Source organism: Mizuhopecten yessoensis, unplaced genomic scaffold, assembly GCF_002113885.1.
Source record: "Mizuhopecten yessoensis strain PY_sf001 unplaced genomic scaffold, ASM211388v2 scaffold10185, whole genome shotgun sequence".
Classification (NCBI taxonomy): domain Eukaryota; kingdom Metazoa; phylum Mollusca; class Bivalvia; order Pectinida; family Pectinidae; genus Mizuhopecten; species Mizuhopecten yessoensis.
In genome coordinates this window covers 908,677-921,072 of record NW_018408421.1, presented here as the reverse complement: position 1 = coordinate 921,072, position 12,396 = coordinate 908,677, and the positions used below count along the sequence as shown (strand labels likewise).

The following is a 12,396-nucleotide window of genomic DNA, read 5'->3' as shown; positions in this document are numbered from 1 at the left end:
GGGGAGGGGGAGGTGACAGAAGTCTGGGTGCGTGAGTATACACACTGCTTTTGGGGGAGGGGGAGGTGACAGAAGTCTGGGTGCGTGAGTATACACACTGCTTTAGGGGGAGGGGGAGGTGACAGAAGTCTGGGCGCGTGAGTATACACACTACTTAAGGGGGAGGTGATAGAAGTCTGGGTGTGTGAGTATACACACTGCTTTAGGGGGAGGGGGAGGTGATAGAAGTCAGGGCGCGTGAGTATACACACAACTTAAGAGGGAGGGTGAGTTGATAGAAGTCAGGACGCGTGAGTATACACACTGCTTTAGGGGGAGTTGACAGAATTCAGGACGCGTGAGTATACACACTGCTTTAGGGGGAGGGGGAGGTGATAGAAGTCAGGGTGCGTGAGTATACACACTACTTTAGGGGGAGGTGACAGAAGTCAGGACGCGTGAGTATACACACTGCTTTAGGGGGAGGGGGAGGTTATAGAAGTCAGGGTGCGTGAGTATACACACTACTTTAGGGGGAGGTGACAGAAGTCAGGAAGCGTGAGTATACACACTGCTTTAGGGGGAGGGGGAGGTGATAGAAGTCAGGGTGCGTGAGTATACACACTGCTTTAGGGGCCCCCTAACAAGCAGCTTGATATAGTAATTAAATAAAATCACACGTTGATGCCTCTGTGTTTGTGGGGCAATCTATGTATAACTTGCATGTATTGGTGGGGCAATCTATGTATAACTTACATGTATTGGTGGGACAATCTATGTATAACTTACATGTATTGAATTTAAAGCAAATAGAAAATTTCAGTGTTTTGTATTGTTTTCTGTTATACTTCAATTTATCAGTTGTAGTTTTCAATGTTTTTGGTAACGTAACTCATTAATTTCATCATGTGTAATAAGTGTCCTGTGCTAAACACATATATCCTTTTTGATGTATTCAATGTCACATGTGATAATTCTTGTACAACTTTCTGTGTGCAGGGTGAAGGTGACATTTTATGCCCTTACAGTTGGGAAGGATTACCGGTCATTCCGGAGCGGGATTGATACATTAAAGGTGCTAAAAAAGAAAATAAAAGATTCAGGGTCACATCTCCTCAACTTCCGTGTTTTGGCCATTGACACTGAGGGTAAGTCCAGGGAAGAGCACTATTGGAAACACAACAGATCAAATTCATGTCAATTGTCAACTCAACACTGTTTTCAGATTGATGATTTGTTGCATTCTGTGCTTATACTTCAGTGTCCCATCACTTTGCATTCTGTGCTTATACTTCAGTGTCCCATCACTTTGCATTCTGTGCTTATACTTCAGTGTCCCATCACTTTGCATTCTGTGCTTATACTTCAGTGTCCCATCACTTTGCATTCTGTGCTTATACTTCAGTGTCCCATCACTTTGCATTCTGTGCTTATACTTCAGTGTCCCATCACAATGTATTCTGTCTCAATTCGCTGTCATCATTTTCACGATTTCATTTCTGAATGGATTGTGATAAAAAATTACAAAAGTCAAGTACAAGAATACCTCATTACCATATATGAAAATTTGTCTAAAATGTCACTGCATGAGAGCTGGGGCGTTTATATACCAATGCATTTCAGACATTTTCTAGTTGATACAGAAATTCGTCCAGCAAAAGGGCTATATAGATTCTGTTTTATATGGGATAGATACTATAAATTTTGTTTCCCCCCAAAAAAAACAGATAAAATTATGAGGCCCGTTCCTTCCTCTATGCCACACTTTGACTCTATGCCACACTTTGACTCTATGCCACACTTTGACTCTATGCTACACTTTGACTCTATGCCACACTTTGACTCTATGCCACACTTTGCCACACTTTGACTCTATGCCACACTTTGACTCTATGCCATGCCTGTAGTGTATGTCTTGGTCCCTGTCTCTATGCTGTATTACCTGTATATTGATTCTTGTATCTTTTATTTACAGTTTGTCAGAATAACTGTTCAAACCATGGCCATTGTGATATTAAAACAAGAAAGTGTGTGTGTGATGCCTTTTGGATGCAGGACCTGTTCGTTTCGTATTTTTTTGATGGCGAGAGTAACTGCAGTAAGTATATATATATATGATATAATAAAATCTTGTGGTTAGTGTTATATAAAAGACATTTCTATATTTGGCTAAAATCTACCTGTATAAACTTCGAAAAAAATAAAGAAAAATATCTCTTCCAATCAGAACTGTCTGTTTATTCTTATCATTGATCAAGTATACTTTCAAGACATTTAATGTTTGGTAAAAAAAAGCACTCAACTGTCTTGTTTAGTGCATTTAATTTTAAAAGTCATATTTTGTTCAAAAAACAATCTTTGATCCTGTCCCCCTCCCCTCATATAAGTTGTCACTGGTAAATGACACGTGATTTGAACAAAAACATTGAAATCCTGACTTGATGAGGATGTGTTGTCTCCCTTAGATTGGAGTGTGCTGTATGTTGTGATAATCACATTCATGATTGTCGTGAGTCAGGCTGCTATGGTGTGGGGCATCATCTGCTTCTGTAAAAAACGCAGGTAAGTGTACATTTTGAAGAGTCAGCTTTTTCAAGGGGGAAAAATCAGAATGATAAATTTTAAAAAGCCTGCTTACGAAGAAAAGTATGATAAAGAGTATAAAATTGCATGCTTCTAAAGAAACGAAGGCAAATGCAAATTTGTGGTTTTTGTTTTCCTTTTAAAACTGTTAGACAACTGTCATGTTGCCCTCCTTAGTCTTTTAGTATTAGCTTTGATCAATTGATTGATGGGGCTCTATGTCCTTGTTTTGGTTAATACTGAGCCTAGGACCAAACTATCCACCCTGTCACCCAAACCACCGTGTTTGTTAGTAAGATGTCATGTGACCCTCACAAGTCTGTTCAGGATTAGACACCAACTTTCAGTGATTGGTAGTTCACAGAACTAGTTAAACAGGGTATATATGGTAGTCCTGCGTCAGTGTAACTTGTCCAAGATTTCTGTAGAAATACACTTTCAGCACCTAACATTAGAAGTAATGGTCTGTAGGGGAGATAAAATAAGTACTGCTATAGAGATAAAATAAGTACTGCTATAGGGATAAATATGTACTGCTATAGAGATGAAAAAATAAGTACTGCTATAGAGATAAAATAAGTACTGCTATAGAGATAAAATATGTACTGCTATAGAGATAAAATAAGTACTGCTATAGAGATAAAATATGTACTGCTATAGAGATAAATATGCACTGCAATAGAGATGAAAAAATAAGTACTGCTATAGAGATAAAAAAATAAGTACTACTATAGAGATAAAAAAATAAGTACAGCTATAGAGATAAAAAAATAAGTACTACTATAGAGATAAAACAAGTACTGCTATAGAGATAAAATAAGTACTGCTATAGAGATAAAATATGTACTGCTATAGAGATAAAATAAGTACTGCTATAGAGATAAAATATGTACTGCTATAGAGATAAAATAAGTACTGCTATAGAGATAAAATATGTACTGCTATAGAGATAAAATAAGTACTGCTATAGAGATAAAATATGTACTGCTATAGAGATAAAATAAGTACTGCTATCGAGATAAAAAAAAAAGAAGGTACTGCTATAGAAATAAAAAAAATAAGTACTGACATAGAGGAGATAAAATAAGTACTGCTATAGAGATGAAAAAATAAGCACTGATATAGAGGAGATAAAATAAGTACTGCTATAGAGATGAAAAAATAAGCACTGATATAGAGGAGATAAAATAAGTACTGCTATAGAGGAGATATAATAAGTACTGCTATAGAGGAGATAAAATAAGTACTGTTATAGAGATGAAAAAATAAGTACTGCTATAGAGGAGATAAAATAAGTACTGCTAGAGAGATGAAAAAATAAGTACTCCTATAGAGGAGATAGAATAAGTACTGCTATAGAGAAGATGAAATAAGTATTGCTACAGAGGAGATAAAATAAGTACTGCTATAGAGGAGATGAAATAAGTACTGCTATAGAGGAGATAAAATAAGTACTTCAATAGAGATGAAAAAATAAGTACTGCCATAGAGGAGATATAATAAGTACTGCTATAGAGGAGATAAAATAAGTACTAGAGGAGATGAAATAAGTATTGCTATAGAGGAGATAAAATAAGTACTGCTAAAGAGGAGATAAAATAAGTACTTCTATAGAGATGAAAAAATAAGTACTGCCATAGAGGAGATATAATAAGTACTGCTATAGAGGAGATAAAATAAGTACTGCTAGAGAGATGAAAAAATAAGTACTCCTATAGAGGAGATAGAATAAGTACTGCTATAGAGAAGATGAAATAAGTATTGCTATAGAGGGGATAAAATAAGTACTGCTATAGAGGAGATAAAAAAAGTACTGCTATAGAGGAGATAAAACAAGTACTGCTATAGAGATAAAATAAGTACTGCTATCGAGATAAAAAAAAAAGGTACTGCTATAGAAATAAAAAAAATAAGTACTGACATAGAGGAGATAAAATAAGTACTGCTATAGAGATAAAAAAATAAGTACTACTATAGAGATAAAATAAGTACTGCTATAGAGATAAAATATGTACTGCTATAGAGATAAAATAAGTACTGCTATCGAGATAAAATAAGTACTGCTATAGAGATAAAAAAATAAGTACTACTATAGAGATACAAAAATAAGTACTGCTATAGAGATAAAAAAATAAGTACTACTATAGAGATAAAAAAATAAGTACAGCTATAGAGATAAAAAAATAAGTACTACTATATAGATAAAACAAGTACTGCTATAGAGATAAAAAAAGTACTGCTATCGAGAAAAAAAAAAAAAAGGTACTGCTATAGAAATAAAAAAAATAAGTACTGACATAGAGGAGATAAAATAAGTACTGCTATAGAGGAGATAAAATAAGTACTTCTATAGAGATGAAAAAATAAGTACTGCCATAGAGGAGATAAAATAAGTACTGCTATAGAGGAGATAAAATAAGTACTGCTACAGAGATAAAATAAGTGTGTTAGTGTTTATCTCTGCTGTTAGCATGCTGCTTTGTGAGCCTCATTAGTTCTGTCCAGTACATGTATTGATGATTTTACAGGTGTGTTAGTGTGTATCTCTGCTGTTAGTAATCTGCTTTGTGAGTCTCATTAGTTCTGTCGAGTACATGTATCGATGATTTTACAGCTGTGTTAGTGGTTATCTCTGCTGTTAGTAAGCTGCTATATGTGAGCCACATTAGTTCTGTCCAGTACACGTATTGATGATTTTACAGGTGTGTTAGCGTTTATCTCTGCTGTAAGTAAGCTGCTATATGTGAGCCTTATTAGTTCTGGCCAGTACATGTATCGTTGATTTTACAGGTGTGTTGGTGTTTGTCTCTGCTGTTAGTAACCTGCTATGGGAGCCTCATTAGTTCTGTCCAGTACACGTATTGATGATTTTACAGGTGTAAATGTAAATGGGAGATGAAATAAGTATTGCTATAGAGATAAAATAAGTACTTCTATAGAGATGAAAAAATAAGTACTGCCATAGAGGAGATATAATAAGTACTGCTATAGAGATGAAAAAATAAGTACTCCTATAGAGGAGATAAAACAAGTACTGCTATAGAGAAGATGAAATAAGTATTGCTATAGAGATAAAATAAGTACTTCTATAGAGATGAAAAAATAAGTACTGCCATAGAGGAGATATAATAAGTACTGCTATCGAGGAGATAAAATAAGTTCTGCTATAGGAGATGAAAAAATAAGTACTGATATAGAGGAGATAAAACAAGTACTGCTATAGAGGAGAGAAAATAAGTACTGCTATCGAGATAAAAAAAAAAGAAGGCACTGCTATAGAAATAAAAAAAATAAGTACTGCCATAGAGGAGATAAAACAAGTACTGCTATAGACGAGATAAAATAAGTACTGCTATAGAGAAGATGAAATAAGTATTGCTATAGAAATAAAAAAAATAAGTACTGATATAGAGGAGATAAAACAAGTACTGCTATAGAGAAGATGAAATAAGTATTGCTATAGATGAGATAAAATAAGTACTAGAGGAGATGAAATAAGTATTGCTATAGAGATAAAAAAATAAGTACTGCCATAGAGGAGATATAATAAGTACTGCTATAGAGATAAAAAAATAAGTACTGCTATAGAGAAGATGAAATAAGTATTGCTATAGATGAGATAAAATAAGTACTACTACAGAGATAAAATAAGTACTGCTATAGAGATAAAAAAATAAGTACTGCCATAGAGGAGATATAATAAGTACTGCTATAGGAGATGAAAAAATAAGTACTGCCATAGAGGAGATAAAACAAGTACTGCTATAGAGAAGATGAAATAAGTATTGCTATAGAGATAAAATAAGTACTGCTATAGGAGATGAAAAAATAAGTACTGATATAGAGGAGATAAAACAAGTACTGCTATAGAGAAGATGAAATAAGTATTGCTATAGAGATAAAAAAATAAGTACTGCCATAGAGGAGATAAAACAAGTACTGCTATAGAGATAAAATAAGTGTGTTAGTGGTTATCTCTGCTGTTAGTAACCTGCTATGGGAGCCTCATTAGTTCTGTCGAGTACATGTATCGATGATTTTACAGGTGTGTTAGTGTTTATCTCTGCTGTTAGTAACCTGCTATGTGAGCCTCATTAGTTCTGTCCAGTACATGTATCGATGATTTTACAGGTGTAAATGTAAATGGAGGACAAATAAGAAGAGACATAGATACTCACTGCTGCAGGAGGTGGATTATAAAGACGAGGTGGAACTGTTACCTAAAGGTGAGTCAACCAAACTACACAGCTTATACAGGTGTAAAGGCCTGAGCTTGGTGTGTCCACAACTATCCTGCTGCTGATATAACATGCATTCATCATCAGTCAGAGGGACTGCAATTAACTATTGATGTAGCCGATATAACCAACTATGGAGCCTAGCTTGTTTATGCTTGCCAACTTTTGGTTGACGGTATTATATACTTGTGTTCCAGATTATTAAAATATTTAAGGATCCCTGTACCACTGCCAAAATATGAAACTAGGCATTCAAAACTTGTTTTCTGGCATGATTATAGCTATACAAAAAAATAAGAAAAGAAAAGTACACTTTGTGAGACTTTTATGGAAACATAATGGAAATGATATAAAATATATCATTAACAAATGTGTTATGAGTGTAACATATTCTGTGGGGCCAGACCGGTATTTAAACCCTGGACTTGAGATTGTTATTCTACCACTGAAACCGATTGAACTGAAACCGATTGATCTGAAACCAATTGAGCTGAAACCGATTGAGCTGAAATCGATTGAGCTGAAAACTGATTGAGCTGAAACCGATCGAGCTACCTGAAGAAAGGAAGTGTACAAGCCCAAATGTGCACCAGTTATATCCAAACAGAACTTAAGGGGAGGGTACTGTATATAGGAAAAAACGGCAGGGTAGTGGGACATGGATCCTTAAGTAATTGATCTTTTGGTACAAGCTTATTTTTATTCACTACTGCGATTATCATTTGCAATCATTTCTTTTATGCTTTTGTCTATTTTCGTGTCATATCCTTTTTCAAACCATAGTCCTCATGGAAATTATTTGAATGAATGCACTTATTAGAAATCTTCATGGTGTTATTCAGTTTCATTGAGACAGAAAAAACACTTATGAGAATTTTCCGTTGAGAATATTCCATCACCATCGTCTTTTGATGTATAGTTTGACAAAGCTAACTTGACTTGATTTATTTCCATACCATTAATCATGAATTTACAAATGCACAACACCTACATATAAAGCAAAGACTGCTTCCTAGAAGTAGTGTACATTCCAAGAACTTTTTTAAAAGGAAATGATGGATTTTTTATATAAATTTCCCACTATTTTAGTTCCTATATACAGACCACAAAAAGGTTTAAAATTTGGAAATACGAGGTGAGTACTGGGCTAATTTTACAGCAGGTCAAAGGCATGAGATCATTAACAGACCTTTAATCATCATAAATTTGTATCTACAGTTGCTTTATTCGGAGCAAACAAATTTGGAAGGTGAGTATTTAGTTGTGTGGGATATAAAGCATGTCAACAGGTACAGATTATGTGAGTTATCTCCCTTCTCTAGAGGTACACTCTGTCTGGTAAGTTGTACTAACAATTTTACAAAATACCCTTGTCTCTTTAAAACTTTGAGGTGATTTATGTTGGTTTTTCTCCATGAAGAGGTAGGTTTACTGGAAACTGGGTAATTTTTGCGGCAGTGTTGTTATCACATTTTTCACAGAAGGATTTGACCATGCTTTCAACAATACAGCAACATTTTCCAGTTCCATGGCCATTGGTTATAATTATTGTGAGATCTGATTTGAGACTTTAGACAAACACAATAAAACAATCAATATAGAATACAACATACAGTTTGCTTTGTTAACTTGTTGAATTCAAGGTTACAGACAATTAAAATTGTATTCCATACATGTTTTTTTATAATTATCACAGATACTGTTAAAACCTCAATAAGGGCACATTAAAATGTTTCATCGTTTTAAAATTCCACAGCTGGATGTAACCTTAACATGAATAACACAAAACTACTGTAGGTATATAGTCACATTAAATTTATCAAATGTACAAAATTTCGGGTTGACCTTTTTTCTATGAAGTCAACTCTTCATGAATATTGATTTCTTGAAAAAGGCACAAAATTAACCATGTGAATTAAAAGCTGTAATACAGTATCTATATCTCTTAAACTCTAGTCTAGTGAATACAGCTTGTGCTAGCATGTACCGAAATGACATGGCTACAGGGGTTTTATCAGCCTGGTTTTATACCAGTAGCCCTCTATGAATTCTTTCTTTCCACAGACAGATTGACACACCCAGATTGATCTTTTCATATTCTTAAGAACCCAGCTGTATTTCAATCATCTTCAGGCATTTTACATACAGTATAGCATTGTATAGGCAGAATCAATGTAACGATAATTGAATGATGTTAATTTCAGTTCCCATACATACATTACTGATGTTTTTCTTAAAGGGATAAGGTTAGACCTACACCCTACTGGTGATCTATATAATATAGATCTACACCCTACTGGTGATCTATATAACACGGTGTGTATACATGTTCCATTGGTTCGCAGATTTGTTTCAATGTGAAAGACTGAAAACAATTCATTCCTTTGTATGGTATAGGATAAACAATGTAAAATGCTCACTCATTCAAATGGTAAGAAATGTATTAAGACCAGTTGTGAAATGTTGAGACAAGTTCAAAAGTACATTGTGTCAAAAAGAAAATGTGTGTACAGGCCTTCTATCAAGTCATGAAACTGTCTTGAAACTTTAATATCTTGAAATCTCTTGAATATTGGTCATTTGAGTAAGTTGATCAGAGCTGTACGTGTTTTTGATAAGTGTAATCTTCCCATTTCAGCAAATGCCTTTAAACCTTGTATTCTGTCTAAACTTTCACCCAAGGTTTCCTTCTTGAAAAAGTTTGTTACAATAGCAAAACACCAGATGTTCCCAATATGACACTTGTGATCTGACAAAATGGCAATATAAAATACCAGAAACGTTTCATTATGTACAGTAAAGAACAAGATTATCTATTCTGGTATATTGATTTGTAATCATATGAAGACTGATTGACAATTTGATTTATGTAAATAAGAAAGAACAGAATGTTTGATTCTATGATATATAAATATATTTTTACTTGTGTATATTGACTGCCTGTTATCTTATAAAACAAAGTGTGTTTTTTTTTTCAAAATGTTGGCCATTAAAACAACTTTAACAAAACATTTATCAGTGCATGAGTAAAGAATAAATTCAATAAATAAAACACTTTCTCAATTGAGCTACCTGTTTATCTAGAGCACAGAGTCTGAGTTTACGCATGATAATGGGTTTATGAATATGTGCCGTTTGAACTTTTTTCTGTTTTTTCTTTCAGGAAAAATACAAAACAGCAGCGTAATGATATCTGAGTCAGACTTTTCTAGCGATGAGGAAACTTTATTTGTGAACCATAAAAAGACGAACGGTTTTGTGCAGAAACCACTAAATGGTATTACTAAACAACATTTAAAAACCAAATTAAAAACCTGAAACATTGCAGTGAATAATTATTTAATCATCGTTAAAATGCAATGTGTTCTGCGTGTTCAGGACAATCTTCCAATCTTTAAAGTGTTGAGAAAATCTCACAAGTAATGTACTACCATTCCCATATCTGCAAAACAATCTCCGAGTCAAACCTGACATTCCATGATTCCAAAGTGAGGCTTACCTTCAGACACAAAGAATTTCCTTGGACACAGTGAATCATCATTTACACCAACAGGAAATGCTGGACAGTTGATCTCATTCCAGGATTCAACAGAACCTGGGACTTAGATTCCAGAACGACATTATTCTCAAACATTTTGTTATGTAATTTGCAAGGATATGAGATTTTCGTGTACCATAACAATGGAGATTTTCCATCACTTTATGATGTTTTACACAAGTGGGACTCCTGGATTGCCTGATCTCTTCATATGTCATGTATATTCAATCCATCCATCAGCTATTATCAATTGTCATGAAACTCAAAGAGGTCAGGTATTACATTATATATTTAAGATTGTTGTGTACAAAGCGGGATATCGGTATCAAGGTAAAAGTTCATGTTCATCACACCAGGACAACACATGGTGTTGGATGGCAAATTCTTTCTGATGTTGGGATATATGTCCATGTATCATTTACCGATCTCCATGGAAACAGAGGGCAAAGTTCAATGATTCGACAACCCTGTAATGTGTTGTGCTAATGATGCATATCAAAGGGTTGTTTATAATACAAAATACCATATCTATTCTGATAGAATATATCCAGGCTTCATATATTGCTGTATATGCTGGGGAATATATCCAGGCTTCATATATTGCTGTATATGCTGGGGACTGGAACATTTCTTCAGCAGGAAGCATTTATTAGAATAAATACGCTACCTTCCTCTATTTTTACCTACTCATTATACATGAGTAAATAAGGTTATTAGTTTCTTTGCAGAATTTTTTATTATACAAAACTAAAATTACGAAAATTGTAATGTAGGTACAGAGATATATAATATAAACTATGGTATCATATATGTAACGAATTGTGATCATGTTGAGCACATACAGTCATGTACATGATTTTAAATTCACTCACTTAGAATTGCTTAACCTAGAAATCCTGGTCAGGTTTATAGATGTTACAGTACTTGCCCATATTAGGACAATATACAAATCTGTTCGATAAGAAATCCTTGTTCATTACTGATCCTGGTTAACAATTGTCCTTAGAACAGTTATGTAATAATGGTACTATTTAACATAGAAGAAGATGCTTACAACACCATCTAGACTGTTAACTTGACTGACTTGCATTTTCAGAACAATACATATATATTACTGTAGAAATCCCTTTTCATTCTGACTATGACATACTGAAGCTAACCTTTCTCTTCAATTACTTGTTCCTGGGTGAGCATTTCTCCATTTTGATTATATATCAAAAAAAAAAAAAAATCCCCCCAGAATTCCTAAACTATGTAATATTCAAATTCAGTGAAGTTCAGACAACAAAAATTAGTCATAATACCGTCTGTTTAAGGACACCTGTACCACTGCCTGAAACTGTAACGAACTCTCCACAACTGTATTTCTGGCATGACTATTCCATCTTTACGTATTGCAGAGTTATCTGCTCTTGATAGCAGGTATTGAATGTTCATCATTTGTTTGTGAGAGTAACGTCATCATTTTTTGAGAAAACGACGTAATTTTCTCACACAAACTAATGACGTAGCAATCAATACCTGCTCATAAGAGCAGATAACTCTGCAATACGAAAAGACAGAATAGCTTTGATAAATCATTTCTCAAAAGAACACCCTACCTTGTGGGACTTCCACGAGAAATAATAAAGAAGATAATAAACAGAATGTAAGCAACAATATTTTGAGTGTAAAAATAAATACTAGTGCTAGACTGGGATTCTAACCCTGGACTTCAAATTGATATACCATTGCTAACCGATTGTGCTACCTGGTCAACAGATGTGTCCTAGCCCCACTGTTCTACAGTTACATATTCAAACGGATGTTAAGGGGAGGTTAATGCATACAGGGAAAAACACAGTGCAGTGCGACAGGAATCCTTTACAATCAATCCTATCAATAAAAGCCTGTTGTCAGTAACCTAAGATAGCAAAAGGAATATTATGTATTTCTATAAAAGTCAGATGTTTGCATTTTGGTTAAATCACACAAAAGATTATTTTTTTTATCTGAAAGTTCATTTAACATTATATGCTTTCTTGCACAGAACATGTTATTTAAATTAGAGTGCTCCTC

At 34.1% G+C, this 12,396-nt stretch overlaps 1 protein-coding gene across 2 annotated transcripts in view; it reads left to right on the top strand.

The window, feature by feature from the left end:
• The window catches only part of LOC110459692 (dyslexia-associated protein KIAA0319-like protein), a 50,618-nt gene extending 38,828 nt beyond the window's left edge, over positions 1-11,790 (top strand). For both annotated transcript variants that reach the window (XM_021512063.1, XM_021512062.1), the window contains exons 24-28: positions 979-1,127; positions 1,955-2,077; positions 2,445-2,541; positions 6,694-6,788; positions 9,964-11,790. In XM_021512063.1, the coding sequence (XP_021367738.1) occupies positions 979-1,127; positions 1,955-2,077; positions 2,445-2,541; positions 6,694-6,788; positions 9,964-10,118 (619 nt within the window). In that variant the 3' untranslated portion in view covers positions 10,119-11,790. The remainder of the gene's footprint in view (positions 1-978; positions 1,128-1,954; positions 2,078-2,444; positions 2,542-6,693; positions 6,789-9,963) is intronic.
• Positions 11,791-12,396: the final 606 nt, after the last annotated feature.